Source organism: Saccostrea cucullata, unplaced genomic scaffold, assembly GCF_032062105.1.
Source record: "Saccostrea cucullata isolate Sc308-1 unplaced genomic scaffold, CSIRO_AGI_Scuc_v1 ctg1351, whole genome shotgun sequence".
In the NCBI taxonomy this organism is placed as follows: Eukaryota; Metazoa; Mollusca; class Bivalvia; order Ostreida; family Ostreidae; genus Saccostrea; species Saccostrea cuccullata.
Window position 1 is genome coordinate 73,992 of NW_026919744.1, and position 26,680 is coordinate 100,671.

At 35.4% G+C, this 26,680-nt stretch overlaps 1 protein-coding gene across 1 annotated transcript; it reads right to left on the reverse strand.

Annotated features, from left to right (window-relative positions):
• Positions 1-2,617: 2,617 nt before the first annotated feature.
• Positions 2,618-3,351, reverse strand: LOC134237364 (uncharacterized). The gene is made up of 2 exons (XM_062719478.1): positions 3,204-3,351; positions 2,618-3,153 (listed from the first exon to the last, which is right to left on the reverse strand). Exons 1-2 carry the CDS (start codon positions 3,349-3,351, stop codon positions 2,618-2,620), a joined length of 684 nt encoding a protein of 227 aa, XP_062575462.1.
• Between the last annotated feature and the right edge of the window lie 23,329 nt (positions 3,352-26,680).

Sequence of the window (26,680 nt, forward strand, 5' to 3'; positions counted from 1 at the left end):
CTGTATAACCAATAGAGCCCCGCCCTAACACTAGAACCCCTGACCCTAAGGCCATGAAATTCACAATTTTGATTGAAAGAGGCAGCCTTATTCAACATCATTATGTTCAGTGTACTTAGGTAGTTTATTTAATGCCAAGGAGCAGACAATATTTTCAAAGAAATACTGCATTTTCATTATATAATCTATTTAGCCCGCCCTAGCACTAAAACCCCTGATTCTGGGACCATGAATATTACAATTACGGTAGAGGACTCAATGCTAATTACAATTATGCTCACAGTTTGAGCAGTGCTCACTGCTTAATATCCAGGAGTAGAGAAGATTTTTAAAGATTGCATTAATTTTATTGGTTTTGGTCCCACCCCTCAGGCCCCAGGGGACAGTGATGATGAAATTCACAATTTTTGTCCCCCTTCACCCACAAATGCTTTGTGCAAAAATTGCTTGAAATCGGTTGAGCGGTTGCAGAGAAGAAGCTTAAAATGTACAAATGTTAACGCACAGCGCACGACGCCGGACAAAAACGGATAGCAATAGGTCAGTTTACTCAGGTGACCTAAAAAAATTATACGGCTTATTGGATAAAGGTTCTTTTGTTTATCTCTAAACATTATCGACGACTATCATCTATGTATAAATTAAATAACGCATGTGTCGCCTGCTTTTAGCTTACTTAAAGATGTAACTGAATATAAGAGTAGTCAGCTATTTATATGTTTCTAGCATATACAATATTTCAAGCACACATACTACAAGACTACGAAAAAGTCTGTCAATAAAAAAAAAATAGGATTCACAACCCTCAAATGCATGATGAAGTTGAAATCATTAAAAATAATCATTTATCATTTCACATATATTAATACATGTTTCAAAGTCTTTACACCAATTGTCACTCTACGCATGTAACGTGTCGAGCGGAATAATAATAGCAGTCGGGGGTCGTACCTTGTCGATTCAAGGTTTTGGGGGATGATTTCCAGTATAATATAATTTTTCTTAATAAATGATTGACAAATGATTGAGTACAAAGGCCTGCAAAATATACAGATAAATGGCCAACCTTATCTAGGTTAATAGGGGTGGGACGATATACCGATACATACCGATATTTTCCTCTAAGATACGGTTTACGATACAAGCATTAGAATATCGGTACGAAACGATACACGAACGTCCTAACCAAAAATTGAAAATGAAAGTACAAGTCCTCGAAAAATGGCGGCTTGTACGAAGCGAAGAGATGATGTTTATATTGAAAACAAACTTTAGAACTAATAATTTTTTGATTAGGGGTAAACCGTGTTAACTTTTAAGCAGTCTTGGAAGAATGGACAAGAAAAGGTAGTATGTAAAGCGTGTTATGCACAAAATGTATCGTTTCCAGAACGTGATATTACAAACTGTGGATTTTTTTTTAATCTCAACTTGGCTACAGACTTTCAGTAATTAATGATAATGTACATATGATGTTTTAAAATTAATTTTAGTCAGTGTTCTTTGATGAACTACACAACTATTTGTAATCAAATTGTTAATAGAAATTTGGTAATATGTACATGTATTATCCAGTTATTGTTTTTGTAAAGTTTAAGTACAAATGAAATTCTTCCTCTTCCAACACAGTGCAGGGCCTTTTGGGCATCATCGCACATTGATGAATTAATTTCAAAGTTCACATGATTGATTTAGAATAATTTTTTGATTTAATGTTCAAAAAAATGAAATTAAAAAAACTCAATCCTTAGAATAGTTTTACATTTATCATGTTGATTTTAGACAAAAACTTTAAATAAAATACTATTTTTGGGAGAGTTTTATAATATATCATAATATCGAGATATGTATCGTATCGTGTTAATGTGTCGAGATACATATCGTATCGCAAGATCTGTGTATCGTCCCACCCCTATTAAGGTTAATAATCACGTTAATATTGAATAGTAAATCAAATAACTACAGATGATTAAGAAAATGGCAGTGGGTAGGCTATCCCTAACACTGGCCAACCTCGGAGTGACGCTTGTACTGCAGCCTTATTCAGGACACAGTCAGTACAAGTGACAGCCCTTCAACTGCTGTACACACTGCTACCCTTATTCAGGCAGACACACTGTACACAACAACCTGGTTGCCAGACGGGTCAACAAGCTTTATTACAAGTGTGATGGCTAACCTCCTTTGCTGGTTAGCCTCTGAGTGGCTTGCCACTCAGAAAACACAACAGTCTCTTTAATATTAATCTTTGTAGACTGGACTTTACTTATTTGAGGTCGACCTCTTATGTAAGCTGACTTTATTTCTTGTAAGCCTCACTTACCACTGTTATGTTCGCACACGATGTTTTACTTTACACAGCTTGCACTGGAATACTCGATACCGCGATTCAGCCTTTATATACTTTTTTTAAGGCGGATGTTTACGTTCACATCCTAATCACGACGTTTATTTCATTTTCAAAGTACCCTATAATTGAAAGTAGATTTGTAAATAAACACAGTTGAGCTTGATAAAATCAACCTGTCCCACCTCCATGCTGAAATGGATACGTTTTGCGCCTCTATCGTAGGAGAGTTACATTCTCGAAACCCGCGTGTTAAGTTACTTGAATATGTCACTTGTAAAATAATCTTTCCTTTGTGACGACCCTGATGTCTGCCTCTCCTTCACGACACTTTCTTGTAGTTTTGGTCACAACTTCTCTCTTCTTTGAGGATGTCTGTGTGTAAGCATCAACTCTGTTACTTTCTACGGGAGTGACTGCTGGTTCTATATCAACCTGGATGGAAAAATCCATACAAGTTATCTTCTTTGGAACGGGGATCTCCTCCAAACTTGGTCTTTTTCTTGTGAATGGCCAAGTCGGTTGGGTCTTCTTACGGAAAAGTCTTCCTTTTAACAAATTGCCTTCTGTCTTCTCTGGATCCTGTTTCTCCTTCTGCTCATCAATATCATCTTCTTCATTTTCATCACTTGAGTTACTACTCGATGAGTTGGCAGAGGATATCTCGCCTATAACTTCACCAGGGTCTTGGTACAACCAATCTTCATTTTCGCTTTTTTCACCTTTGTTTTCTTCACCAAACGAGCAACCTGCCTTCTCCTTATTTTGTTCTTTTGGGCCCAGTTTAATAAGTTCATCATTAGGTCCTAATCCAGGGTGACATAATTGATGTGTCTCTTTACATTAAGTTCTCTACTGTTGGTGAAATCACATATTGGGCATTCAAACAGCCTCATGGCACACACCATAATGTGCCTCTTAAATTCGTCCTCTGTCTTTGCAGGTTCCGAACACATTGGACACCGCCGATATTCTTTTCTTGTGGTCGTCTTAGTCTTAGCCATCACTACAAAAATATTCAAACAAAAACTATGTAAGCTTCCTAATAATTTCTTTTTACATGCGTACTACAGAGATAATTAAAAGTCTGTCTCATAATCGTGCAACCAACTAGGAGGTTTGCGATGTCTACTAGGGCGATGGGACACTGGTAGTTCGTCATTAAATGTACTTGGACATTTGAAATTATTATTTTCTCTATAATATTACGACTTATATATTTTAATAGCATTTCACACAAAAATTAATTAAAAATCTTATTTCGTTTAAAAGATATTGAAATTTCAAATTTTTCGGCGGGTTTGATTGACATATCCTTGCACTCTCACAAATTTAATTTTATTCTTAATCCTTAGGAAAAGTGGCAATCTCGTTTTGTATAAATGAAAAATATTAATACTATAATCCAGAAAATTCAGAGTAGACACGTTCGAAAGCAAAACAAACACACAATATATTGTCAGTCCGTGCACTTGTGGTAAGCAGACTGTGACGATTGAACGCATCCGGTGAATTTTAAATATAAACAATAACAGAACTCGAGCCCTGTTTACAAAAACTGTGTACATAACACGAGTGTGCTCGATTTGCTAAACTCATCTCTTAGTTCGGATTGACGATACTTTTGAAGGTGATTTGCTTTCTAACATTTCTACTCTGAATAAAATTATTTTTCTTGATAAAAGTTTTAATATTTCTCATTAAAACACATCAAAATTGCCACTTTTCCTAGGGATTAAGAAAAAGTTTAAATTTGTGAAAGTGCAAGGATGTGTCAATCAAACCAAAAAATTTTAAGTTTTAATAACTTTTAAATGAAATAAGATTTTTAATTAATTTTTGTGTGAAATGCTATTAAAATATATAATTCGTGATATTATACAGAAAAAAATGAGTAAATTAACTTCAAATCTGTGTCCAAGTACCTTTAACGCATGAATCAAAATCATCATTTATAGGACCAGAGTCCTCAGGAGTTTCACATGTTGGCAACGGCTAGTCGCTGTCCCCTGACAAAGTCTGTACATGCTTTTTCCGCATTCTGTCAACATGGATAACCTGATCTGCTCCTTTTGGACCACAAATGACCAGATATGTCGATATGTTTTACCACCTTAAATGGACCTCGCCAATAACTTGTTAACTTGGGTGAAGTACCTGGTTTTCTTCTTTGGAAGAAAACATAAACTCTTCACCCGCTTCGAAATGATGCCATTTCAGTTTACGATCGTGGTAATGTTTTTGCCTGATTCATTCTTGTTTTCACAAATTCATGAGCATTTTCCAGGCGTTCTTGTAAATACCATGCCCATTTATTGCTTGGCACCTCTTTTATTGATGGAGGCATTTCGTATATCAAATCAAGTGGTGTCGACACCTCTCGCCCAAACATTATCATATTTGGTGTCATCCCTGTAGTCTCATGCACCGAGCTTCGATATGCCATCATTACAAAAGGAAGATGGACATCCCAATCAATGTGGTGCTCATTGACAAAACCACTAAGCATTGTTGCTAACGTTCTGCTGAACCGCTGCACCTTTCCGTCCGACTGTGGATGGTACGGAGCGGTGTGGGTTTTCTGTATGTCCAACAGACTGCACATTTCCTTAAAAAGGTTGCTTTCATACTGCGGACCCTGATCAGAATGTATCGTAGCTGGTACTCCAAATCTGGATACGACTTCTTCAACAATCTTTGTGGCGACAGTTTCTGCCTCCATGTTTGGCAATGCAAAGGCTTCTGTCCACTTTGTAAAGTAGTCTGCCACAGCAAGGATATACTTATTCCCATTTGATGTCATTGGCAGTTCGCCTAAAAGATCGGTCGCCAGTCTTTCCATTGGATACCCTGTGAAGACTAAATGCATTGGAGCCTTGTTCTGTCTAGGTGCTTTACTCTTCGTGCACACTTCACAGCCACGAACATAACAATGAACATGCCTTTGGAGGCCTGGTCAGTAGTGAGATTGACGAATTCTTGCAAGTGTCTTGTGAATACCCAGATGGCCCTCTGTCCTCGAGTCATGGTAATGTTTCAAAACATTCCATCGCTCCTGCTTCGGGATAATGACTTGAAAAGTATCCAGCTTTGTAACAAGGTCTGACCATCTTCTATATAATATTTCATTTTGAATGACCAGCCGGTCCCACTGAAAGCAAAGGGATTTAACAATAACACATTCGGACGCAATCTCATCATTCTTCGGTTGCTTTCTCCTTTCAAGCCAATCTTTTACCTTTTTGATATCCTTATCCTCATCCTGAAGACATTTCAAAGGCTTTTCTAAAATAAACTTGTCTTCGGCCTCAACTTTGTTTACGGTTTGGTGAGTCAATTCATTATGGCTGACTTTACACTGCTTGCATGGCAATCTACTCAGACCATCCGCATTACCATGTAGTCTACCTGGCCGATGTTCTATTGTGAAGTCATATGTGGATAACACATCCATCCACCTAGCAAGCTGCCCTTCGGGGTCCTTAAAGTTCATCAACCATCTAGGGCGCTATGGTCTGTCCTTACGTAAACATATAGGTAATGTCTAAAATACTTGATGAAGTGTACAACAGCCAGATGCTCTTTTCGGGTAACACAATACTTTCTTTTGGATTTGGAAACACTTCTGCTGGCAAAGGCAATTGGTCGTTCAACACCATCTTTTATCTGTGACAATACTGCACAAATTGCATATTGACTAGCATCGGTATCCAGGATGAATCTTTCATTAAAATCTGGATGAGCCAAGACAGGAGTTGTTGATAGCTGTTTTCGAAGATTGTCGAAGGATACTTGGCATTCATCAGATCATGTAAAATTAATACCCTTTTTAGTCAGGTCATGCAGTGGCTTGGCAATATTGGCAAAGTTTTTGACAGATCGCCTATAATAACTGCAGAATCCTAAAAATGATCTTAACTCATACATTTGAGGGTACCTGCCATGTCTGAACTGCCTTAATTTTATCAGGGTGTGTAGCAATCCCCTTTTCAGATACGACGTATCCCAAATATTCTGCTTCTCTTGAAAATAGAGTGCATTTGCGAGGCTTGATCTTTAGTCCCGCAGCTAACAATCGATCAAACACTTGTGTAAGATTTGAAATCATGTCGCTTACCGTTTTCCCAACAACAATAATGTCAAGATATACAAGGCTGGTTGACCTTGTCAAGAACTGGCTTTGTATCACCCATCACAGAATACAATGTTGATGGTGAAATGATGCTAACGGTTGCCCCAGTGTCAATTAGAAACTTCACTTTACTACCGTTTATCGTAGCATCAACAAATATACCGGCTTCCCCTGCCTTCCGACTTACAACAGTTCTACTTGCATCTTTGCCTGCCCCCTTTCCTTGTCTTTGAAAAGAGGTGGGCTTTTCTTTCTCTTTTAACCTTAACTTCTTCTGCATATTTTGATAAGAGTAACAATCTTTCTTCATGTGGCCCTTCTTCTTGCAAAAGTTGCAAATTATGTTTGACGATGTACGCTTTGTAGATTTTGAGTTCTGTACTGCAATCTTGATTGATTTCATTTCCTCTTGCATGTCACGTACTACCTTCAACAGCATGGTTACGGTGTCTTTGTCTGATTCCAATGGCTGGTTGGCCTCTCTCAAATAACCTTTATCTTCCTGGAGACGTCTTTCAGCAGAATTAAATGCATCTTATTCCACAGCATGGCGTATCGCATCATTCAGGTCAACAGGTCTGACTTGTTTGATGCGGATCCTCATGTTGCTGTCCTTCAATGCATCAATAAATTGCTCTTTCGCAAGGGTTTCTCTAACATCAATTGGGGCAGTAGGATACGCGAGATTGGCAAGCCTGCACACATCCTGCCCAAGCTCTGGTAATCTTTCAGAAGCTCGCTGTCTTCTTTCCCGTGATTGTGCGCTATACAGTTCGGTTTGGTTAGGTGGCAGAAATTGCTCTCCCAGTGACCTAGATAATAATCTGTAGTTACATTTTTTTCCTTCTGGAAGACTACCCAGCACAGCCTGTGCCCGACCTCGTAGGGAAACAGCTAAGTACATGCCTTTCTTAGAGGTAGACCAACCATTCAATTCAGCACATACATCAAAATGAGATTTGAAGTCAAGCCACGAGGTAGTACCATCAAACTTATCGGGCTTTACATAATTACCCTTCTGTTGATTAATGTTTGCCCTTACATCAGGTCTCTGCGTGTTGTGATATTTGTAAACAGAGGGTCATCCTGCCTGTTTCTAACATAAGGTGTACTTGTTAAGGAAAACCTATCTGGAGTCTTGTCATCTGACCTACCAACGCTAATGCTGCTCTTAGGCTCTCTTCTTTCTGATATATCAGTAGGTAGAGTGGTCTTCCTAACTAATTTAGGTTTCGCACCCATTGCCTCATAATATTCATCATCTAATGTTGTCCGCCTGCTTTCAGGTAGACCTGAATCTTTAGCGGTCTTTCTTTTACTTTCATCGAAGCTAGCCTGAAGCTTACTTAGCTCTCTTTCAATTTTAGTAAGGTCATCCATACTATCCATTATAAACAAATATGATTATTGGTAACTACTAAACGGTTAACAAAGTATAAAGAAAAATCAAGTACCCCAAATCCCACCGCTGCCACCAAATTTTGTAACGTGTCGAGCGGAATAATAAAAGCAGTCGGGGGTCGTACCTTGCCGATTCAAGGTTTTGGGGAATGATTTCCAATATAATATAATTTTTCTTAATAAATGATTGATTACAAAGGCCTGCAAAATATACAAATAAATGGCCAACCTTATCTAGGTTAATAATCACGTTAATATTGAATAGTAAATCAAATAACTACAGATGATTAAGAAAATGGCAGTGGGTAGGCTATCCCTAACACTAGCCAACCTCGGAGTGACGCTTGTACTGCAGCCTTATTCAGGACACAGTCAGTACAAGTGACAGCCCTTCAACTGCTGTGCACACTGCTAGCCTTATTCAGGCAGATACACTGTACACAACAGCCTGGTTGCCAGACGGGTCAACAAGCTTCATTACAAGTGTGGTGGCTAACCTCCTTTGCTGGTTAGCCTCTGAGTGGCTTGCCACTCAGAAAACACAATAGTCTTTTTAATATTAATCTTTGTAGACTAGACCTTACTTATTTGAGGTCGACCTCTTATGTAAGCTGACTTTATTTCTTGTAAGCCTCACTTACCACTGTTATGTTCGCACACGATGTTTTACTTTACACAGCTTGCACTGGAATGAATACTCGATACCGCGATTCAGCATTTATATACTTTTTTTAAGGCGGATGTTTACGTTCACATCGTAATCACCGAATCGGAATAAAAACAATATAAATTTCCGGAATACTACACACGATCCGTTGTGGGATCCCGATCCCGTTGTTTTTTCATATTTAAATATCAGTTTTTGTGGATACTTAAAATACAATTTCAAATAACAGTTTTATGAGCTCATAAACACGTTTAAATTTTTATTATCAACACCCGCCACTCAAACGGCATAAGATAATTTAAATTGTCTGGGGTATTCTTTGTAAAGTACATGTAAATCAAAGGTAAAAAAAAATTGATACACTGCTATTTTTCATGCTTTATGACAATCAGTGCATATCCTCAATAGCATAAAATTACCCCTTCAATGTAAAAAAAAAATACGCTGTATATTGGCACTTTTAATATTTTCGTTAAGTCAAAGATCAAGGGTCTTAAGGTCGGTAACCATAGCAATTAACAAATGCCATAGTGCTAAGCAATAAATGTGCAAAATTTCAAGTTCATATCACTTCGATTCTTGAGATCCAAGGTGTGAAAGACGGACGGACAGACAGACAGACGCCGGGGAAAAGGATCCCTTGGTGCCGCTCTGCTCCGAAGGACACAATAAACTATCTAGACAGCACTTGCGCCTGTTGGACTTTTCCGAGAATTACTGTTTTCGTAAGGGGTAGTAAAACTATATATCTTTCAATCTCATTTGTTGAAGGAATTATGTTGTTATTCGATTTGATAAGGGAGGAGCGAGACTAGAGTGATTGCAATAGTATTTCTAGACGCTATATATGTGATTTGAAACGGTACATTATTACCATTGAATTGATGGTGCAGCTAAATATTTATATCGCAAATGAGCTTCCATATGTTTTGATAATCTAACAATGTGGAAGTAAGCGTTTGTCGGAAAAGTCCTTGATTTCGATTACGAGGTGAAAAAATTTTAATTGCTTTGCCATACTTCCGTGTCCTACTGATCTAGAAGTGATGCTTATAAAATTTTTATAGATATTCTTTATATTGAGGTGAGAATGACAATAAAGTTACACATTTTTGTCATATTACAACACATGGAAAATATTATGGTTTCGAATATCCCTTAATTGATCATTTTCGTTCCTAAAATAAAATATCCTCATTGGATTACAAGAACAATATACTACAATATCCATTTGTTGAATTCAGCGCTGAATAAGTATTTCCAGAGTACATTCGCATCTTTTACCAACCAAAGAACAACCCTTCATTCAAGTTTTGCGTCTATATTTATCAATATTTTTCAAAGCTAGTTGTCTTGCTTTTTATCTTTTTTACATTTCAAATACGCCACAGTTGCATTTTGCATATTATGTGTCAAAAAAAAAAAATGAAGGACGCTCCATACACTTATGAAAATGTTTTTGGACTTTTGAAATTTTAAATGTTTAATGGTGTTCATAAAGATTTTTTTTTCAGCAAAGCATACCTACCGTAGTTCTACAGTAACTAGAGTGTTCCAAGGAACGTATATGTCGCTTGCTTTTAGCTTCTTTACAGATGTAAACTAAATCTAAGACTGGTCAGCTATTTATATGCTACTAGCATATACAGTATTTCATGCAAAAATATCTACCGGTAGCATGAAAGTTCACAAATGCACAAAAAACATCCACGCATAGTACAGAGTCTGTCAAACAAAGAAAACAAGAAATCTGTGAGCCAATGCTCACTAGTAATACCCCCGCTCTGATGTAAATAAGCACTATCATGTTAATATACACAAGTTCAATTACAGGCAGATGCACAGAAAAATATGAAGTTGACATAAGATTCATATCAAAATTAATCCCACCTTATGGCATGCCTCAACAAAGAGTGTAATAAAATTGCAAGCATCTGCTATGAATTAGCTAATGAGAAAACCGCGACAAATTTTTTAATGTATGAAACGGACAGACGCACAGACAAGCAGGAAGATGACATTGGATTTGTACAAAAATGTATCCCACCATATGGCATGCCTCAGAGAAGATTGTGTTAAAATTTCAAGCATCTACGATGAGTAGTTGCTGAGAAAACTGCGACGAAAGTTTGTTATGTATGAAACGGACAGACAAACAGGAAGTTGACATCGGATTTGAGCGAAAATGTATACCACCATATGGCATGCCTTAGAGAAGATTGTATTAAAATTTCAAGCATCTACAATGAGTAGTTGCTGAAAAAACTGCGACGAAAATTTGTTATGTATGAAACGGACAGACGCACAGGCAAACAGAAAGTTGACATCGGATTTGAGCGAAAATGTATCCCACCATATGGCATACTTCAGAGAAGATTGTGTTAAAATTTCAAGCATCTACGATGAGTAGTTGCTGAGAAAACTGCGACGAAAATTTGTTACGGACGGACACACAGACAGACGGACAGACAGACAGACACACAAGGGTAAAACAGTATACCCCCCTCTCCTTCGGAGCGGGGGTATAAAAAGTATTCCAAACCCTTTAGTGAATAATGAAGTTGAAATCATTATTAATAATTATTTATTATTATTATGTTCCCCAAACGGAGTTTGGGAACATATTGTTTTTACTTGGTTTCTTATTATTATTATTATTATTATTATTTTGTTCTCCGGTACACTTTTTTGTCCGCGATGTTCTCAGAAACTGTTCACCCAACTGACCTAAAACCTTTTTAGGGTTATGTGTGTGTAGTGTAGGTTGCGGAGAAGATCATTTTGCGCGCATTACGCCTGCACGTGCGGGCGCGTGATATGAGTGAAATGACTAATATATTTAAAATAGCCATAACTTTAACATTTTTCGATGAAATGCTTTGAAACTCATTATGTAAGGATATATTAATAGTGTACATAATTCACTGTCAAATTAGCACGAACTCACGCGCATGCACGTGCGCTTCGCTCTGATTGGCTAAAACAAAAATGCATTTTCTTCTTTTTTTTTGACAAAATATTTTTGAAATTTAAAACATAGTGATGACTATATAAGTTGATATCCTACAATATGATACAGAAAAATATTTGAAATCAGCGGGCGCGCATGCACGTGTGCTGTCTGATTGGCTGACACTTTAAATGACTATATCGCCTTTGTTTTTTGGCAGAAATGCTTTGAAATTTGAAACATTCTACATAAGGATACATGAAATGATATACAAAAAATTTCAAGAAATTACTTTGCAATTGCAGTGCAAGGTGTGCTTTAGTGTAACTCTGATTGATATGTAATGTTACAATGTGTTAAATATACTTTGTTTTTTGACGTCGAAATGCTTTGAAATTTAAAACATTTATTTATTTAATTTCATTGAAGCTATCACACCTATATAAAAAATAATCAAGAAAAGGCGCGAATATTTACGTGTGCTGCAATTGATAGCGCGAAATTGTGAAATGGCTATAACCGCCTTGTTTTTCAACAAAATGTACTGTTGCAAAAGTAAATAAATATAAGAGCAGTGCTCCAAATTATAGTCCTAATGGTATGCACGTGCGTGCATTTGGAACGAATGAAAAAAAAATACACGTTGAATGAGTGATTTTTAAAAATTTTGAATGACTTTTCAGCTTAATTTTACGAGGTTTTTTTTCCTGAATCGGACGGAAGACCTCTCGTTGCTCGCAACGAGATCGTATCTAGTTATTTATTATTATTTTACATGAGTTAATACGTGTTTCAAAGTCTTTACACCAATATGTCTCTCTACTCGATCCGTTGTGGGATCCCCATCCCGATGTATTTTCATACATGTAATATTTTAAGTTAGATAATGAGTCAAAATCATGTTTTTCTGTTGAGATAACTGCATCATACAGAAAAAGACGTAAGAAAATTATTAGTATATAGCGAAGATATGACAACTAAACTCCACTGCAAAGCAAGAGAAAAGACTGCACAATATAAGTGGGAAAAAAAGTGTGTACATGTATCTACGGTTTCGTTGTTTTTTGTGTATGTTAAGGTCATGCCACTTTTATTTTTAGCTCAAACTTGTAAACAACATGCAACTGGAGCATGCAGAGGTGAGAAATATGTTCTATAACAACTTTTAAAAAGATTGCATCAAAATTCTTGGTCTACTTTACATTCAGTCCTGGGTACTTCCGACCCTGGTAACTATGGTAACTTATTCAAACCTTTCTGCGCACGCATACAATAAGGAGGAAAAAGTACATGCAACGCATTATTTTCTTCCTTGGGCATACTTAATTTTTTTGTCCCCCGCTTGAAAAGTGGGGGATATTAATTTGGGCCTGTCCGTCCGTCCGTCTTTCTGTCTGTCTGTAACGCTTTCGTTTCCACACGATATCTTGAGAGCCCTTTGAGCTTTCGCAATGAAATTTTGCAGAGCAATTAACTCCCCATGGACTAAAGAAGAACTCTATTGATTTTGAGGTCAAAGGTCATGGTCATAAATTCGCAAATTCTGTCTGTTACAACACTTTCGTTCCCGCGCGATATCTCGAAAACCCTTTGAGCTTTTGCAATGAAATTTTACATAATTTCCTGTGGCCAGAGGAAGACCCTTATTGATTTTGAGGTCAAAAGGTCAAAGTTCAAGGTCGTAAATTTATACATTCTGTCTGTACATGTATGAAACACTTTTCTTTTCGGGCGATATTGCAAGGAGATTTTGAGCTTCTGCAATGTAATTTTATACCAAAACTCCCTAGGACCTCTCTTACCCCTCTCAAAGTGTCCCGTCCCGTTTGTTTTATTAGTATTTATTGTATTGCATGTCGCTATTTTTAGCACTGGGGCATGGGAAGAGTTATTACGTATAAAACAGGTTCTCGGTGAACTATATATTCTTATTACATCTATTAGAACCATTTAATAAAGGTTAAATTACACACCATGCATTGTGTAAAATTTTGATAACATCGAACGTGAATATAAACATGTATGTGACTTCATATTTGCATATAATTTGTTCCAGTGTAAAGCAGCAGAATTGGCACTTTAAACATTTCAATAAAGTAGGTCAAAGGTCACGTGGTTGGTAACCATGGCAATTTACTTATGTCATAGTGCCAAGCAATAATTGTGCTAAATATCAAGTCCATATCTCCTGCAGTTCTTGAGACACAAGGTGTGACAGACGGACAGACAGACAAACGGATTGATTACTTGATTGTATATTGTTTAACGCTGAGTCGGCAATTTTTCAGCCAAGTTTCGGCGGACTATTAGTTTAACTAATCGGTCTTTGAAAGTTTTTGGTTTCTCTGGCGGCCCCTGGTGAGCAACTCTTTTTCGAACTCCAGAGAAACGCGATCTTTTACGTGCCAAGGGGGTTGTCATCCTTGACACGGGCACCATTTAACGTCCCGTCCGACGGACTTAAATATTTTTTTAAAATACGTAATTTGTTAAAACTATTTTATAAACTGTTAATTAAACAAATTGATATATAACATTTTTGAAGAAGTTTTCCCATTATATCACAAATATAATATTTTTATCCGTACGCCGGATATAGTTATGTTCCACCGGAAACAGTTATATTGCCCTCCCGAACACAGTTATGTTCCCTGGCGTGCAATCATTCTGTATATTAAATACATCTGCTAAAATTAAAGATTTGTTTATTTGAATTTAGAGGAATGAGATAATTTAATTGAGGAGAAAAAATCCTTAAATGAAACAAAGGTTATCAACTTGTCAGTATACTGAAAACTTTCTGCCATGAAACAGGACTGGATATTTCGGAATTATACGCATGCAACGTACATGTGTACATAGTGTTCAATAAATATGTTCGATGATCGATTAGGGTTCAATTTTAAAAAATGTTATATACCATATACTCCCCAGTATTACATGGCTTAATTCTCGGGCAGCAATACCAGAATATTTGCCCCTCGGTGACAGGAAAGCCCTGGAGTGTTAGGTCGCCCGATGCCGAATGGGACAAATAATCTATTATGCTGCCCTCGAAGCCATGTAATATATGTAAAATATATACATGTATTTATCATAAAAATGTATGAATTTCATAATTTTATTCAAATTTTACTATAACAATTCGTTTCCTTTAGATATTCTAAATTTTATGAAACATGAACATTTGTAAACAGTACAAGTCTTCACATTCCCCAAAAGTACTTCGAATAGGTGTAAAATTGGAACATTCTAAAAGTCTTCAATTTATAGTTATCGGACAGTCACAAGATGCACATTCTGGCTGAGACTCCCGATTATATAAGTATTCATGTGTAATTTTCAAATGACCAATATATATTCCTAGTATTATTACTTCGTCTTGACGTTTCAGACCGAAGTCAGATGATTTGTTAACTTTGTTTTTAATAGCATAAAGCTTATGTTCATCACAAAAATTCCAATAAAGAATGACTGCACTTAAGCTATGGGAGTTGGATCCCAATGATTTGCGCAAAATAAAATTCCAAAATTCATTAAATTTATGTTTTATAGGTATTAAACAATATCATAAGAGCAGGTTTTGGTTTATTATATTACATGAAAGTATTAAATAATGCCGAGCGACACTAGCTTTTGAAACAGGGGTCTAACAGTTTTGTCTCATTTCTATTGTTATTCATATGCATACCAGTTTTCAACGACATTGTTTACGTTGAGCCGCAACTTGACCATTTTTCTCATTTGCACAGAATGTGTATTTTAACTAAAACTTATACATATCCGAAGGACAATGTTGGTCAAGTTGCGGCACATATCTAATTTTTAAAAAAATGTACCCAAACTTCGCTCGAGATAGCTACTAAATTAGCAGGTTACGAGTTTCAGCCCATGTGACCCCTTTTATATTATAATCACTTTTCTCACGTGACATTCAAGTGTTCGACACGCTTTCATTGTGTCAGTCGTTGGAAAATTCTTTTCATATCTACACGTACTTCCATCTTCAAAATATTGAAGATCCTTGCGTACATTTTATTAGCGTTTTAAAGTTTACGTTAATTTCTTTCACTATATTGTTTTTGTGCGGGATATTTTAAAGGAAAAAGGTATTATTTTGCTGATTACATGCTGTACATATAACAGTGGCGGATCCAGAAATTTGAAAACGGGAGCCCGACCAGTTTTTGGTCAGGGTAGAAGCCCACAGTCATCATTAAAAAAAAACTAATTTTTTATTTTATTTTTACGTTACTAATAAGTCCACAATTATTATTCAATACGATTAAGATAAAGTGAAAATGTCTTCTTCTTTTTTTTTAATACACTGTAGGTACAAACTTTTAATAATTTTAAGATTTAGTTAATTCGCTGCTTGACAGCAAATAATACACGAGCAGTGAAATTTTAAGCATTCCAATTTTATAAGAACGTTAGATAGAGAAAATTATGCAGTGCTTGATAATGTAGAAGCTAAATTCATTTTTTTAATGCATTGTCCTTTGTACTCTGAATACCGATCAAAACTTTTTTTGAAAATTAACTCTGCCAATAATCAAATGGCAAGGTCATATATGGATTTACTGTGTGTACTTATTTCAGATTATCCTATAGACATGTTGCAAATTATTTTTCATTTATGCGAAGACAGCCCATTATGTTCAGAAAATAAATTAAAATGTATTTCAGTGTCGTTTTCATCTACCAATAATTCTCAAAACAGACACTACCAACCTAAGCGTACAAAATGCATACATATATTTATCACAATTGTGTTTATTTTTATGAACTTTTTGTTTTTTAACATTCTGCTCTTTATACTTACTTACTCTACTTACTTACGTGGATACAAATTAATGAAATTATATGCATGGTTATAAATCATTTATTTTTTGTATGAACACAAAACCCTCTTCTCGGTCTTTTTTTTTATATATATAATATAAATCAAATACGGAAAACCATGGCTTATGATCCATTTCCACGCGATTTAAATGTCTCCGCCCCTTGCTGCGACCTTAAAATCATAAGCGGTCCAGTTCAATTTTCCGGAATTTATAGCTTACACATGTTCTTTACGATAGCGTTGTATGTAATTATAGAAATATGTATGACGAAAAATTATAGAAATAAATGTTCTTGCACATTAATCATAGATTAATTCAGCGATTTATTGTAATGTTAAGCTTCAAATGGGTAGCCGAAAAGGTTCCAAATAACGTCCTTAAGTGCAGTCATTCTTTGCCAAAGAGAATCAACATAAATTTTAACAAAATAATTCAAATCGGTGTAAGGAATTTTCAATGAAGTAATTTCATGTTGAAAGTGCAGCTTTTGCAAGCACTGCCAGCGTTAGTGTTTCCAGGGATGTCGACATGACTCGGACTCCGGCAAAAGATGTTTTACGTTGTTGCGCTAAATGATAATACTGAATTACATGTAATACCGGTATATCTGGAACGTAAGGTTGATCAATGTTCTTATTTTTATACCCCCCGCTTGATAAGCGGGAGGGTATATAGTAATCGTTAATTCCGTCCGTCTGTACGTCTGTCCGTCCGTCCGTCTGTTACGCTTTGGGGTACTCATCTCTTATCCGCAACTCCTCTCATACCACTGAATGAAATTTAATGAAACTTTCACAGAATCTTTATTACATATTGCCATTGTTCACCTCCTATTTTACTTTTTGATCTGACATATATTTTGGATTTTCCAGAGCAAAACATGGACACTGCCATTTTATTCATATGGGAGGCGGGGGTATCATTTAGTGAGCTCATTGCTCACAGTACCTCTAGTTGTATAGATTGTAAGCAAGAGAATGAGAACGAAAATATTTTTTCACTAGAAGATTTTATATATTCAAATGCATGTTGTATGGCTTTTGCTTCAGCAGTAAAAATTGTTGCTTCATTTGGAAGCCGTGTAGAAAAAAAACACTGCCTTCCATCCCAGCAGCTGATCCAACTTCATTTTTATCCAGACAGACGCCGGGTAAAGTGATCCCTTAGTGCCTCTCTGCTCCGCAGGGACACAGAAATGTTCAAAGTCCAAGAACTTTTAGTGATAAAAAAATTATAAAGTTTTCTTCCTTTGGGAAAATGCATGCAAATAATTGCTTTCCATAATGCTGAAAGGGCTACACATTAAGGTCTGTACTTGACACTTCTGGCTTCTGATAAGCAAGGGGTCTTTTTCCTGCCACCACCAACTACCGCACGAGACCGTGGCATGTTCTCTAGGTCCAATCGCGATATTGAACCCGCAACGCCTTACTCCGCGAATTTGACATTAGAAGAAACGCTTCAACTACTACTGCAACCGTCTAGTCTAATGTTGGAATCCTGGATGCATATATTACAGGATAGTTTAGTTTTGTGCTGAAACTCTGAAAAGTAACCAAAGAAAAAGAAAATTGTACAAAAAGAACTGATTCATATGTGTGTTTTGACGTTTTTCGATAATTCCAGTTACTTTATGTGAGCAATTATAGGACACAATCAATACCTTCTCCTTAAACAATGTCCACAGTTCTATATAGATACACGATTTATCCCTTGGATACCTCTGTCTGAAACAGAGGAACACTATCTCTAACCGCTCCAGTAACTACCCTACTCAATAGATGGTTTGTAAAATTGATTTTTATTTATGGAAAACTTTCTTGGATATTTTTTATAGCTACAGTGTAACAATGAACTTAATATAATTATACATGAACTCGAATGACCATTCGATTCCTAGAAGAAGGGGCGGGTAAGGGCTTGCAAATTATTCCAGTCACTTTAATGCTCTTTGGGCATATATTTTCCCCAAGATAGCGAAAAAATTATTTATTCTCGGGGGGAAATGACAAGCAAATACATGTACATGTAATTAAATGCAATATTTAGAAATTTAAAAACTGTTCGAAATGGGGGGGGGGATATTTTGTAGGTTTCACAAGGCATTTCGGATGAATTCAACACTTTAAGGGACATATTTTCTCTCCTTCATTCATTCCCATTTGCTCTCTCCTATATATCATTAGGTTAAAATCAAGATATTTCAATTTAGAAACAAACTTAAGTATATATATATACGAAGACAATGCTAGATGACATTAGACATCAATTATAGATCTTGTATATACACTGTATGTAGTTATTGTTTATCAATATATGCTAGAAATTCGAACAAGACAGTTCTATGTAGTAAAGCAATTCGGTCGATTAGGAAGTAATTGAAATCTACTAATTATAAAGTAGTAATAAACATGTTAAGTGTTGTTAAGCCATGCCTGGAAACTATCATAAATTGAAATCTGTCAATATTTAACTTGATTTCTTTCGGTCTGTTGAATTTCTCTGGATACGGTTATCCCAGAACATTTATCACACCCGTGTCGTCAATTGTCAGGAACCAGGCATTTATCCGCGTTTTGTAATCATGCAATGCCACTCAGTTTCATTATGTAACACTACAGACAAAAAATTGATTCATGTCATCTTTTTTTTTTCGAGAGCTGTAAAGAAACACAGTGATGTTGATCTCCTAATTCAAATATTTGCATTTCACTTGTAGGATATCAAGAACAGAAAAGACATATTTTTCTATAGACAGCAGGACTCGACAAGGTTCTCTGTTAAGGTTGCTGACTATCTGACCACCTGTATTAGTTTGCTCACTCCCACGCGCTTAATACCGCGGTCACCATCAATTCAAACGAAAAGCGCGTTATTTTCTGTGATTTTCCGAACGCTATTGTATGAAACTTTGTTTTAAGTTAAAAAAAAGTACAGAGTCAATATTATTTGTTACTTGATCTTCACGTTCGCAATTATCAACGTTGAGAAATGTGTGTTAACATTGTATACACAAACTACTCACAATGTGTTCATGTAATAGTAGGTTTATCAAAGTGTTCTTTCTTACACTTTGAAACAAAATATGGAATTACTATTGTTATCTTTTCTATTCGCAAAAACGTTATTTTTGCGTAATTACACGAGGCAGTCTGCTGGCGAAAATGACCTTGTCTTGATTTTTATAAGCATAGAATATATAAACATATAGCAAATCGTGAAAATTGTCTCGCTTATAAATACTTTTTATATACCTAATGAATAATCCAATATCTATATCTAATCTATAACATATCTATTTATCTAATTTTTTTAGGGCTATAATGAAATCAGTAGCTAAACGCCATGTTTAAAGAATGCAGAAAACATTTTAGGGGCTTCGCGGGTACCAGATAGTGGTCAGTCTGTCAGTCCGACATCTCTTGTCCGGAGCATATCTTCTCTCTCCTTGATTCAGTCTGGCTCATACTTCACCTACAGAGTGACTTTCGGTGAAGAGTGTGCAGTAACCTTGAACCTTATTTGTAGGTGTAAGGTTAAGGTCATAGCAGAATTATATGAAAAATCCTTATCCGCGCATGTCTTCGTTCTCCTTCGTCCAATGTTGCTCATACTTCACTCACAATTTGTCAATGGATTTGCAGTGACCTTGAAGGAAGTTTCAAGGTCAAGGATCATAATGAAAAATTGTCCCTCTGTTTCAATTCTTGTCCGGAGCATATTTTCTCTCCCCTTGACCCAATATAGCTCATATTTCACCAACAGTGTCCCTTTGGGTAAAAGGTGCGCAGTGAATTTAAACCACGTTTCGAGGTTTAAGGTTACGGTCATAGCAGAATTACATGCATATGAAAAATCCACGACTGGAGCATATCATTTCTCCACTCACTTACAATTTGTCAGTGGATGTGCAGTGGTCTTGAACGAAGTTTCTTGGTCATCTTTTTTAAAATCTTTTTTCCCTTAAGTCCAGTCAGCCTCAAACTTTACCAATTGACTAAGGGTACGGAAAATTTGTGATTTTCCTTCTATTTGGGAAGATATTCAACAATTGTCATATAGGCTATGCAAAATTCGTGATTTTGGTGCCGTTTTTGATAGAGGATGTGGCCGGTGCACTCTTGATTTTTGAGCCATTTTTAGAATATTTCTTTTCATGATACAAATACTTTTCTAAAAGTATTTTTTTCTTAGAAAAGTTACCTGTTGTTCTCCTTAGACTCAATACATCCCTTTATAGTACACAAATGTTCCTCTTCAAAATAAACCCTTATCAGCCACATTATATTTTCATGTTCGTTGCTAAAAGCGGGGTCCCATATTAATGATATCTAGTTTCTATCAGAAACATTATATTATTTAGTTGTACAATGATTGATATTTTAGGGTAATGTGATTATATTAAGTGTAAGCGTCACTAGATGTTTAATGTCCACTGGTTCTGAAGGCCAAACATATGTTACACACCACGAGTTTTAAAACCATTGTATTGTAAAAAGCAATAATCGAAACGATGATTTGAAAATAGCGTAAAAAAACTCCTAAAGCAAATGACATCTTTCTGCCAATTGCTTGTTGAAGTTTGTGAACGCAGTGAAGAGCGCGAAATTTCATTGGCCAAAAAAAATATATCAGTTCATATAATCATTTGGAATTTCTTTGTCTATTTTGGTGCAATGTAAAAAGACAATTTTATATTTTACTTCGCAAAACAAAGTCTATTTGTAACTAACTGTACAGCTAAATTAAATTAAATGTTTTCCGGTTATTGTGTAGGAGAACACCTTTCGGTGGAGGAAAAAGATATTTTTGAAAGACTTTTTATTTTTAAAACGTGCAAGCCACCCCTCTCTCCCCCCGGCACAATCGTTGTTATCTCATTACAATAAAAACACTGTTTATGAATATAAAATTAATGCGATTTCTATTAATTTGATCAGATTGTACTTTTGCTACAAAATATAAAAAAAACCCTCAAATGCGAGCGACACATCCTAACATGTACAAAGATATTCCTTTGTATATATTTACAAAATCGTAGAATCTGAATGAAAACAAAAAAATAAAGAATGTGATTGAGAAAAAATTTGTACTCAGAAAATGACAAGAAAGGGTGTAGTCTCGTTGAATAATCCACGAAGACATGCTTTGTTTTTATAATTATAATTCATTCGTGTATCAAACTGACCCCTACTTTCCCTTAACTATCAAGATCAACATGCCATCCGGGAAATAGAAAAACGGAAATTTTCTTCGATATGATCTGAGTTGCAATAAATCTGATAAACAGGGCCGTAAAGTGGACTTAAGGCGCACCGATATGGTAACAGTCAGGTGTTCCTGAGTCGAGCTTGTCGATAACATAGATCCTGATTCATGACGGCGCTTTATTCCACTGACGTCCATTGTGTGCAAAGGATGGTGGAAGCAAATCGATTAAGATTTATCTATTTTATTTTGAATAAATGTCATCTCAAGAATACGTCTTCTTATCGGTTTTTGTCCGTTTACTCCATCTAAAATATGGCAAAAAATTTTGGTTACAGTTAATGAATTAATATCTGAATTGTCTATTTAAATTCGAAAAGAAAATGCCGAAAAAATGTGACGTCAAAACAAGTATTGCATTCAAAAACTATCTGTGTTTGTTTATCACGGTATATAAACAATCACGTAATTGTTTTTTTTCTTTTTTGGTAATCTTTCCTACAATGTTTAGTAATAGTAATAAAAAAAGTATTTTGTACTTAACTACCAGGAATTATATAATTTATATCTCTGTCTTGCAATCTGTTTTGTTATATGGGTGGGATCAACTTCATTTGCCATACGCCGAATGCGCCTATTGACCTTTGGTAACCAGGCTTGTTACTTGATAATTCGCCTGTCTTAAGAAATATGGCGGGAAAATAAAGCATGTTAAAAAGGAGATTCTTTGCTTCAATTCCTCATGTTCTTTAATTGTTTGCATTTCTTGAACAAGTAATCATTTAAACGTATATTAAAAACCTGTTGTTTTGTTCAGTTATTTCTTTTTTCGCCGGTTATTCCCGTTTTATAAAGGTGGTATCAGCTGCGAAATTCGGCGTACAAATGATGTCTGTCCGTTGTCTTTATTCAATTTTATTTTAAACCTAAGTTTGTGTTCAGCAAAGAGTCCATTAAAGTTTTGGAAGTAAACTATTTGTAAAAAAAAAAACCCCAACTTTTATACACTGGACTTTTTCCTGTGTAATTATTTGCCAACATCCAACACTCCCAGATTTGTCTTTTCAAACGCCCACCCCTTTTTTAAACAACGTAATATTTTAAGTTGACTTTCAAAAAGACATTGCACGCTTTTCTTTGTCGTCATCGATTATATTTTGTATCATCCTCAAAATGTTTTGTTTCATTTCTTTTTGGATAATGAGGGCCCAAAGCTACGTCTTGTTTTCTAACGACATTTCTGGTGTTATTTCAATTCCTTTACTATCAAAGAAGATCATTTCAAATTATCCCTTAATGAGTCTACAAATCGCAAAATTACGTCTCCTCGGTCAAGTCTTGATAAGATGGAACATCTTTAAAGTCCAAATTACTGACTTGTAATGGCATATTCGACTTGTGGAATGATGAAGACACAATATGAACACTAATGATTTAAAACAAGGTATTATGACTGACGATTTCTCATGGAACATTAAATTTTCTTTACAGACCGTTCGTTTTCATCAAATGTAATAACTGTACAGTGCTTACTAAAATTCATTACAAATTTATCTATTTCAATTGGGCTTTTTTGACCACTGTAAGAAGATAATTGTTTATGCAAAACAACGTTTTTAATTAAATGAGACATTTACTCACGAAGAATCCGTTTTAATGACACCTACTCTAAAAGCCTGAAATGTCACTATAAGTCCCAGAAATCGAGACCTACAGTTGCGTAGCTACTAATATCGAGTTGATAGGTTTAGAGTTTCAGTTAATAAAATTATGATATATCTTGACGATAAAGAAAATTAATCCAGGAGATGAACAATTGAAATTTGAGGCTTTGCTAGTAGATATATTTTCTTTGCTCTTTCGCCACAACAATTGAAAATTACTTACTATAAACCGAGGTCCCGACATTGTATACGAAGGCAACAAAATATCCATGTATACAACACAAATAATTAAATTAGCAATAATTTAAATATTACTATGTTAAAGTACAGATGAATCCGCCGTATTAAAATTTAAAACTCAATATATTGAATATAGAAATATTTTGAGGTCTTCAAGACTTTAAACCCCATTAGCTCAAAGGTGCTGATAGCCTAATATATTAAAATATGTGCAGGGATCAGAGCGTTTACTCGAAAGTCGCGAATTATTCTTAAGTCTCGGGGTCAAATCCCATTGCGGGACTTGGAGACCGGTCGTATAAACCGAGGTCCCGACATTGTATCTGACGAAGGCAACAAAATATCCATGTATACAACACAAATATTTTTATAATGCATATGTATGTTCACATATTTTTCTGAAATATTTTCAGAGGAAAAAAGCGAACAATTTGCAATTAATTTTTATCATTACAATTACCTTTAGGACGTAAAAAATTGGACTTCACAGATATCTAATAAATATGTCTGAAACTTCATAAAAATCGATCAAAGTGTTTTATATTGACACTCATGAAGACACATTTACCATGGTAAAAAAAATACTTAAAAAGAGTGATAAGAACCAAATTCGTCGTGACAAAACTGGGACTTCCCATATTTTCAACTCGCCTTATTCCTAAGATGAACAAACCGAAATTAGATCGCACATTTTTTTTCATAATTAAATGTATTTGTCGTTCCGAAAATGCTCGTATTAAACATGATATCTCGACTATCTGTGAAAATATTGAGAATATTCTTGTGAATTTTTTTAATATATTCAAATTATATTTTCATTAAACTTGAAAAATAAATCGCAAGTGCAGACAATAGCATTTGCACGTGCATGTTATCTTCGTGAATGGTACTATATGCTATTCGTTGACTCTTTGCAAATAATTGCAGTGATTGATCTCGATAAAATCTGCACAAAAATACAAATCGGTAAATAAGGCATAAAAGCAGACAAATAAAATTCCAGACGTTGAATGAGGTGCCGAAAACGGGTTCGTTTCCCCTGTCGATTTGATATAGGTATATACCTATGAAGTGAACTATGTGATAGGCGGAGTATAAAGTTAGAAAAAGCTACAGTTAAATATCCCTGTTCGATTTGAATTTGATGTTTTAAAGGGTTTTTATCATACATCATGATTTTTTGATATAACAAAGTTTATATGCTATTATAATCATCCATCAATTTTTTTGTTAGAAAATTAATATTTGGGTGTTTCAGCGATTCAAAGTTTAAATTTCTCAATATGCATATTTTGATCGCCGATAGTTGCGCGCCCTTGCTCTGACGTCATAGGTGTCAGTCCTGGTCAAGGGAAGTACTTATTGTGTTTACAAAATGGCTCAATGGCTTCGTCTATAAATCCTACTAGAAATTAAATAAACTAGAGGTACTGTTAGCGATGAGCTCACTAAATGATACCCCCCGCCTTCATATAGTTATAATGGCAAAGTCCATGTTTTGCTGTGGTCGTGAAACCCAAAATATGTGTCGGACAAAAAGTAAAATAGATGGTGCTCAATGGCAATATGTAATAAAGATTCTGTGAAAGTTTCATCAAATTTCATTCAGTGGTATGATAGAAGTTGCGGATAAGAGATGGGTACCCCATAGCGTAACAGTCGTTTTGACAGACGGACGGACTGACGTACAGACGGACGGACGGACGGAATTAACGATTACTATATACCCTCCCGCTTTTCAAGCGGGGGGTATAATGATATTGGTTAGTTGATAGATAATTAGATATAATTTGTGGTGTTTGGATTAAGAATAAGCACAGGAAAGTTTTTAGGAAGTTTTTTTTTAACCTGCCAGGGACTTGGTCGGTGCGTGGATTTGTCTCCATTCAGAGCATTTGTTAATGTACGATCACAATTTTTTCTGTATTATGGAAAATATCTTTTTAATGGAAATAGTATTTTTCAAAAAAAAAAAAATAATAATTTATCAATAGGCATTTTAAAAGTCCGGCACACACATGCACTAAGTGTTGTGAAGTTCGTAATGGCGCACGACGCCATTGAAGATAGAAGTGTCCTTTCTGAAACAGATAGAAGATACACAAGACCTGTTTACATGTATGTATAATTCATTAAAATAACGAAGAGAGAAAACTATAACGACCATTTTTATAATTATTTAAGACGTCAAACGTTAATAATTCGATCTTTTCAGACGAAGCCAGGAGTTGTCATTAACGGTTTTGTCTTAAATGCCCTATCCTCAATTCACGGTATGTTTTTTATTTTTTGTTGTTGTAGAAGTTAATACATATAAGATCCATAGCCATAGTTATATTGTCAGTATCAAAATTTCTTCCAACCTAGTGGTGTATTTTTATTTCATGCAAATATCTATTCTGTTGATGTTTTCTTACGACACGCTTTACGAAGTTTAATTGTCCATTGACACCTATGACGTTTCAGTGCCACGAGACTCCTATCTAATTAGTGGAGATTTTCAATCCGATGACCCTTCATGACGGATGTACCATGGCTTAAATACGACAATTTAAAACATTATTTTATAATTAAACGATAATTATATGTTCCAAGAATATAATAGTGTTTAATTTTTAAGAAACTTCGATGCGTGATAAAAACCCTTTAAAGGTTCTTCATAATTAAGGCGCAAAAACACTTGTTTGAAATAAGTTAATGCAGGCAAAAGAAGTTGCGTATGAATCCGACCTCCTTTGAATGAGATGGATTTTTTATTCAATATCTATAACCTAGCCCTCGTGCATCAGCCATGATAGTTACTGCGTGATGTACATGTACGGAGACTTGCGCTTGAAATATTAAAAAAAATGATAAAAGATAATATTTATGCTGGTAAATGATTGTTTTGCATGTTGTCATTCAATATCGATAAACAAAACAATCGGCGCTAAATAAAATCAATTAAGCCTGTGAACATGGCAAAATATTAAGTTGTGAAATTGACATATCCAAAAAAAACCCAAAAAAACGACCTGTGGGGTTCAATCCATTTACATCTTGCATAACTGCATTTTTGCTGTTCAGGTAAGAAATGTAAATAAATGAAATAGTGACTGGTCATTTAATGACAGTTTGAGCCGAAATCTGTGCGATTTTGAATCAATCCCACGCCTGCATCATTACAGATGTCCCAAAAAATACTAAATAAGGGTCTTGCATTTGGTATGAAAAAAAATATTTAA

Coding starts and splice junctions, on each gene's coding strand:
- LOC134237364 (XM_062719478.1), bottom strand. CDS start 3,351: ATGGCTAAGACTAAGACGACCACAAGAAAAGAATATCGGCGGTGTCCA. Junction 3,154..3,203: donor AATATGTGATTTCACCAACA/GTAGAGAACTTA, acceptor ACCCTGGATTAG/GACCTAATGATGAACTTATT.